Here is a 7851-nt window from a genome sequence, read left to right as displayed (position 1 = left end):
TCCGGCCTGTCTTCTGGCTTTTTAAGGGTGTCTCTTGTAAACACACAGGAACACACAGTGCCCGCTCCTGGCCGCTCTGTGTCTGTCATGGCTAAAAGCTGTACTTAGAGAAAATCACACAGATGTGGGTGCGAACCCAGTTCCACCCCTCATTTGCTCTTAACCTTCATCAGTCGCTTTCTTCTGAGTTTCTCAGTGGGAAAAGTGGGGTGACAGCGTCTTCCTTGAGAACCTTCAGGGCTCAGATGAACCAGGGGATGTGCCTGGCACGTGGGGACAGCTGGGGAACACTGAGCCTGACCCGACTCTGGAATACGCTGTCAAACATGAGCAAAGACTCCAGGACCTCCCTTTCTACCTTTCCTTCTGCTGACAAAGCTGAGAGCCTTGAGTCAGTTTGTCTTCCAGGGCTCTGGGGAAGAGCAGCAATTAGCAGAATACTGTTGAAAGTGTCACAAAGGTACAAGGTTAACAAATAAGCCACGTTTGTAATCCCGAGCAGGCGCAAGGATGCAGGACAGGCAGAGTATGAACCCCTCCTTTGCTTTTGTAGAATGCAGAGAGCAGTTTGCAGCAGAAGAATGAAGCCATCACATCCTTTGAAGGAAAAACCAACCAAGTTATGTCCAGCATGAAACAAATGGAAGAAAGGTAATCACTTCCCCCTGGCAGATATTCTCTGGAAGGTGCCAAGCATTCCCTGGGCCTGGAGACTTATTCAGACTCCCTCTCCAAAGTGCAGGGCAGAGGCTGGGCGCGGTGGCTCACACCTGTAATCTCAACACTTTGGGAGGCCGAGGCCGGTGTATCACTTGAGGTCAGGAGTTCAAGACCAGGCTGGCCAACATGGTGAAACCCTGTCTCTACTAAAAATACAAAAAATTAGCCAGGCGTGGTGGCACACGCCTATAATCCCAGCTTCTGGGGAGGCTGAGGCAAGAGAATTGCTTGAACCCAGGAGGCAGAGGTTGCAATGAGCTGAGATCGTGCCATTGCACTCCAGCCTGGCCAACAGGAAGAGACTCTGTCTCAAAAAAAAAAAGGCCAGGCGCGGTGGCTTACGCCTGCAATCCCAGCACTTTGGGAGGCCGAGGCAGGCAGATCACAAGGTCAGGAAATTAAGACCATCCTGGCTAACACAGTTAAACCCCGTCTCTACTAAAAATACAAAAAATTAGCCAGGTGTGGTGGCGGGCACCTGTAGTTCCAGCTACTCGGGAGGCTGAGGCAGGAGAATTGCTTGAACCTGAGAGGGGGAGGTTGCAGTGAGCCGAGATCACGCCATTGCACTCCAGCCTGGGCGACAGAGTAAGACTCTCTCAAAAAAAAAAAAAAAAACTCTCAAAGCTCAGCAGTAAACAATCAATCCAATTGAAAAAATGGGCACAAGCTTGGCGCAGTGGCTCACACCTGTAATCCCAGCACTTTGGGAGGCCAAGGCGGGTGGATCGCCTGAGGCCAGGCGTTCAAGACCAGCCTGGCCAACATGGTGAAACCCCGTCTCCACTAAAAATACAAGCATTTGCCGGGTGTAGTGGTGCATGCCTGTAATCCCAGCTGCTTGGGAGCCGGTGGCAGAAGAATCGCTTGAACCTGGGAGGCGGAGGTTGCATTGAGCCAAGATCATGCCTCCACTCCATGCCAGGGCAACAAGAAAGAAACTTCATCTCAAAACAAACCAAAAAACATTGCAGGGCAAAAGACTTGAACAGATACTTCATCACAGAGAACATCTGGACAGCAGAAGAGTACGTGAGATGATATTCAGACCATGAGCCATCAGAGAAATGAGTGGCACAATCCCACCGCACATCTGTTAGGACAGCTGTGGTTTCTTATTTTGTTTTGTTTTGTGTGTGTTTTTTAATTTTTTTGAGCCAGAGTTTCGCTCTTGTTGCCCAGACTGGAGTGCAGTGGCATGATCTCAGCTCACCGCAGTCTCCACCTCCCAGGTTCAAGCAATTCTCCTGCCTCAGCCTCCCGAGTAGCTGGGATTACAGGCATGTGCCAACACACCCGGCTAATTTAGTATTTTTGTAGAGATGGGGTTTCTCCATGTTGATCGGGCTGGTCTCGAACTCCCGACCTCAGGTAATCTGCCCGCCCTGGCCTCCCAAAGCGCTGGGATTACAGGCGTGAGCCACCGCACCTGGCCAGCTACAGTTTCTTTAATGACAACACCAAGTGCTGATGAGGACATGGAGTTAATGGATCTCTCATACATTATTGGTAGGAATGCAAAATGGTGCAACCACTTAGGAAAACAGTTTCAAGAAGCTAAATGTCCTCTTACCGTATAATCCAAATAGAAACGAAACTTACGTCTACACCAAGACCAATACATATGTTTATAGCAGCTCTGTTCATAACTGCCAAAAACTAGAAGCAGTCCCAGTGTTCTGCATTGGGTGACTGGATAAAGAAAGTGGTAATCTGTGCAGTGAGACAGCTCAGCCGTCATCTGTGCAGTGAAATACAGCTCAGCCATACAAAGGAATGAACCACTGCCCTTTGAGAATGTTCAGAGAGGAAACAAAAGGAATGAACCACTGACATACATGGAAACTTGGATTGATCTCAACGACATTATTCTGAGAAAAAGCCAGTCTCAAGGTTATATAATGTATAATCACATTTAGATTACATTCTCAAAAAGCCAAAGCCATATTGTTGCAGAACAGATGAGTGGTTGCCAGGGGCTGAGGTGGGGAGATCGTGTGGCTCCGGATGGCAGCACTAGGGAGTTTTGGGAGTGGTGGGACTGTCCTGTATCCTGAGTGTGGTGGAGCTGACTCTCCACGTGTTAAAACTCACAAGAGCTAATTTTACTGTATGTTAATTTTAAGAAAGAATTTCAGCCAGCAAAAGTCATCCTTTCCTTACAAAGATTTGCTTCATTTGTGCTCTTGCTGGTGTCACATCCAGGTTGCAGCACTCGGAGCAGGCGAGGCAGGGGGCCGAGGAGCGGAGCCACAAGCTACAGCAGGAGCTGGGCGGGAGGATCAGCGCCCTGCAGCGGCAGCTCTCCCAGCTCCACGAGCAATGGTAGGGGCCCTGCAGGGAGCCTGGGCTGGGTGTGGCTCAGGAGGGACTGGGAAGAACTGGGGGCAAGTAGTGTCCTGCTTCAGCACTCACCCCTGCAGGGTTCGTATGTTATCCCTGGGGAGCTCCCTCCCCACAGGACGACTCACGTGGTCCAGCTCACCCCCAGAAGGTCTGGCCACGCTCAGACCATGGTCCCAGGTCACAGCCTTTATCGCCCTTAACCACCCTTTCTAAAAAGAAACAACTGTGTGTCAGTGTTGAGCAGAAAGCCACCTTTCACCTACCCTTTGCTGATGCAAGCTTCGTATAATTTTGTGCACAGTTCGTCTACAGATTTTTTATTTTTATTTATTTATTTATTTATTTATTTTATTTATTTTTTGAGACGGAGTCTCGCTCTGTCGCCCAGGCTGGAGTGCAGTGGCCAGATCTCAGCTCACTGCAAGCTCCGCCTCCCAGGTTCACGCCATTCTCCTGTCTCAGCCTCCTGAGTAGCTGGGACTACAGGCGCCCGCCACCACGCCCAGCTAATTTTTTGTATTTTTAATAGAGATGGGGTTTCACCATGTTAGCCAGGATGGTCTCGATCTCCTGACCTCGTGATCCGCCCACCTCAGCCTCCCAAAGTGTTGGGATTACAGGCGTGAGCCACCACGCCCGGCCTAATTTTTGTATTTTTACTAGAGACAGGGTTTTGCCATGTTGGCCAGGCTGGTCTCAATCTTCTGGCCTCAAGTGATCCACCCGTCTCGGCCTCCCGAAGTGCTGGGATTATAAATGTGAGCCACCGTGCCTGGCCTATAGATTTTTTGAGATAGTATATATGCCAGATTAAAAGCCTGATGTTGAGAGAAGAGAGAGAAGAGACATCTTTATTCCTACAGAGAGAGAGCAGACTCCAGGGGGTCCAGCAGTGCCCCAGGGCCACTCAGCTGGCACAGGGGAGGAGTCAGGTTCAGGCTGGGGCTCACTCCTGGCCTTTTCTCCCTCCAGGGCTCTCCATCGTGAGTCTGGCCGCAGGTTCAGAAAGCAGAATGAGGCCGGGCACGGTGGCTCATGCCTGTAATCCCAGCATCTGGGAGGCCGGGGCAGGGAGATCACGAGGTCAGGAGTTCAAGACCAGCCTGGCCAACATGGTGAAATGCCATCTCTAGTAAAAATACAAAAAATTATCTGGGCATGGTGGCATGTGCCTGTAATCCCAGCTACTCGGGAGGTTGAGGCAGGAGAATCGCTTGAACCTGGGAGGCAGAGGTTGCAGTGAGCCGAGATCACACCACTGTACTCCAGCCTGGGCGACAGAGCAAGACTCCGTCTCAAAAACACAAAAAGAAAGCAGAATGAATTGGCCAGTGCTGTGGCTCATGCCTGTAATCTCTGCACCTCGGGAAGCTGAGGTGGGAGGATCACTCGAGCCCAGGAAGTTGAGGCTGCATTGAGCTAAGGTTGCGCCACTGCGCTCCAGCTGGGGTGACAGAGCTAGACCCTGTCTCAGAAAAAGAAAAGAAGGAATTTTGAACTTCCTTTCCTCAGGTCTCCGTGTCAGGGGCGCGTTCTGCATCTGTGGTCCTAAGTGTTCCAGAGCTCTCTCCCTTCTCTCCTGCATAAGAGTCGAGTATGGCCCTGCTCTTTCCTGTGGAAGGGCGGGTGACCTTGGGGGAGAGGAAAGCCTTGCCGAAGGGTTTCAGTGCTCAAGTGGCAATTCAGAGAGCTCCCCATTTCCTGGGCAGTGAGTAGGGTTGTTGGTCCTCCATGAAGATCTCCCACGAGACTAACTCAAGTTCGTTTTATGGAAACAGCTCAAGTCTAGAGAAAGAACTAAAATCAGAAAAAGAGCACAGACAGGCTCTTCAGCGCGAATTACAGCACGAGAGAGACGCTTCCTCTCTACTCAGGACGGAGCTACAACAAGTGGAAGGATTGAAAAAGGTGAGGTGGGCCATCCTGGGGCAGGAGAGCCTCTGGCAGCCTCCAGAAGCCCCTGGCAGGCTCCTAGCAGGCTCCTCTCCCCGCACCCTTTGTGTGGGGGCCAGGCGGCTCCAGGGCGTGGGGAGGCTGTTGGGGGCTCCTGTTTTAGGAGCGAAGACAAATCATAAATCACTAAGCCTGCTGGCCAGCTCAGATAGAGGCGAGTGCCATGAAGAGAATAATGCAGAACAGTGTCCTCACCTGTGTGCAGGGGCCTGGGGAGGGAGCGACCGGTGAGCAGAGGCTCCAGTGAATTAGGCCCTACAAAGCACCGCTTGGGCAGAGGCTGCAGGAGCAGCCAGGAGTGTGAGGAGCAAAGGGGAGGCCTCGGCGGCAGGCAGCAGGAAGCCCTTCATGGCCCCTGGGAGCCAGCGGAAGGAACGTGGGTTTTGTTTTGAGCACAGTGGGAAGCTGGTGGAGGGACAGGATCCATTTCGTTTGTGGACGGTCGTTGGTTCCTATGTGGAGAGTGGGTGGTAGGCTTGCAGGAGAGGAAGCTGGGAGGAACCAGTCAACATCTCCCACCACATGGCAGTCCTTACCTCAGCCACTGTGCCCAGGGTCGGGTCATCCCTGGGAAGCAGACTGACCCCAGCCCTCCACTTCCCCATCACCTCAGTCTCCGGAGGCCCCTCTCACTTGGAGGCATGGCCTGGACGCAGTGGGCTTCAGAGGGCGAGAGAAGTGGGGTCCGGCAGGCCTTCGCTATCTGGCTGTGGAACTAGACCTCCCAGGAAACTCCGAGGCCGTGTGGAACCTTCGTCCTAATGTAAAATCATTGACTTTTCCCAGAGAGGAGGAGGCTCTGCAGTCCTGGACGGGCTGACTGCAGCCTGGGGCGCCGTGGGGGGCTCCTCCCTTGCGGGGATGGTGTGCCCTCTTCTCAGGCCCCTGCACTACTGAGCACTGCAGCACAGCAGAGCCCAAAGCAGGCTTCCCTCGGCAGCTTCCCAGGAGGGGCCTTCAGGGCTGGGGTGGCTTTTGGACCTGGATTTTGTGGCGTTGAACACGGTAATGGACACCACTGCACGATCCGAGGGAGTCAGGAAAGGCGCTTTTGATTTCCGTCGGAAAGTGCCTGGAGCTGTTGGGGAAGGGAGAGCTTCCTCAGGAGCCAGGTCAGGCTTGGAGAGTGGAAGGGAGGAAGTGCAGGGCAGAAGAGGACTTGTAGAAAGTTCTGCCTCGTCACGGGGCATACCTCCTTTATTCTGCTTCAAAATGCTTTGGTCAAAAGATTCGAATTACACAATGACAGCCCGCCCCAACAATAGGAACAAAACAATGTCTAGTATCCCCAGTTAAACCACAGCGTGCCCTGCAAGCGTCTACACAGAAGCAGAAGCTGTGGCACGGGGTGTGCGGGGAGCTACCCCGCCACTCGGGCCTAAGCACCACCGCTGTTCCCCGTGGTCCCAGAAACCCCAGTTACTTTCTGGGTCTCCATACTGGCCTTACTAGACTGGCTCAAGGTGCACTGGCCGCAGGTGTCAGTGCCGTTGTCCCCTGGGAAGTCTGCTCCGTGCAGGGCTCCTCGTGGTCCAGCCAGACCCCAGGTGGTCTAGCCATGAAATGAGGTCCCAAGTCACTGCCTTCATCATCCTTGACCAGCGCTTTCCAAAAAAGCAGCTTTTTCTTTTTCTTTTTTTTGAAACGGAGTCTCGCTCTGTGGCCCAGGCTAGAGTGCAGTGGCCAGATCTCAGCTCACTACAAGCTCCGCCTCCCGGGTTCACGCCATTCTCCTGCCTCAGCCTCCCGAGTAGCTGGGACTACAGGCGCCCGCCACCTTGCCCGGCTAGTTTTTTGTATTTTTTTTTTAGTAGAGACGGGGTTTTACCGTGTTAGCCAGGATGGTCTCGATCTCCTGACCTCGTGATCCGCCCATCTCGGCCTCCCAAAGTGCTGGGATTACAGGCTTGAACCACCACGCCTGGCAGCAATCTGTTTTGTAAAAAGTTTATATTTTTAAAAGAAGCTCAAATAGGCAAAGCCTTATTTGTCCTATGAGGGTAACTCTTTTTTTTGAGACAGACTCTGTCGCCCAGGCTGGAGTGCAGTGGAGCGATCTCAGCTCACTGCAACCTCCGCCTCCCCAGTTCAAGCGATTCTCCTGCCTCAGCCTCCTGAGTAGCTGGGATTACAGGTGTGAACCCCTGTGCCCGGCCGAGGGTAACTGTTTTTAATGTGGCTGATGAATGTAACTATCCTGTCCCATGTCTCTGTCCCCAGCTGCAGAGCCCTCGTAGAGTGCCTGCCTTCGAGCTGCCCAGTGTCGAGAGTAAGCTAACAAGAAATAATCTTGAATGACATTAATACAGGACTGCATTTTGCTTTTTTTTTGAGACGGAGTCTCACTCTGTTGCCCAGGCTGGAGTACAGTAGCACGATCTCAGCTCACCACAACCTCCGCCTCCCAGGTTCAAGCAATTCTTCTGCCTCAGCCTCCCAAGTAGCTGGGATTACAGGTACCCACCACACCCAGCTAATTTCTGTATTTTTAGTGGAGACAGGTTTGCACCATGTTGGCCAGGTTGGCCTCAAACTCCTGACCTCAGGTAATCCACCTGCCTCGGCCTCCCAAAGTGCTGGAAGTACAGGCATGAGCCACTGTGCCCGGCCGCCTTTTGCTCTTGAAAAACATTCTGATCTGCTTGTTGCTCTGGTTGCTAAATCTTTAAAAAAAAAAAAAAAAAACCGGCCGGTGCAGTGGCTCACACCTGTAATCCCAGCACTTTGGGAAGCCAAGGCAGGTAGATCACAAGGTCAGGAGTTCAAGGCTATCCTGGCTAACATGGTGAAACCCTAGCTCTACTAAAAATACAAAAATTAGCAGGGGGAGCC

General features: G+C 52.4%; 1 protein-coding gene across 1 annotated transcript in view; it reads left to right on the top strand.

Annotated features, from left to right (window-relative positions):
• The window catches only part of RUFY1 (RUN and FYVE domain containing 1), a 55387-nt gene that overhangs the window by 39450 nt on the left and 8086 nt on the right, over positions 1–7851 (top strand). Inside the window, exons 11-13 of the mRNA XM_011960173.1 lie at positions 554–651; positions 2926–3045; positions 4845–4974. Coding sequence (XP_011815563.1) covers positions 554–651; positions 2926–3045; positions 4845–4974 — 348 coding nt within the window. The remainder of the gene's footprint in view (positions 1–553; positions 652–2925; positions 3046–4844; positions 4975–7851) is intronic.

This window comes from Colobus angolensis, unplaced genomic scaffold, assembly GCF_000951035.1.
Source record: "Colobus angolensis palliatus isolate OR3802 unplaced genomic scaffold, Cang.pa_1.0 Scaffold509, whole genome shotgun sequence".
NCBI classification, from domain to species: Eukaryota; Metazoa; Chordata; class Mammalia; order Primates; family Cercopithecidae; genus Colobus; species Colobus angolensis.
The sequence above is the reverse complement of the archived record's forward strand: the minus strand, read 5'-3'. Positions and strand labels throughout refer to the sequence as shown.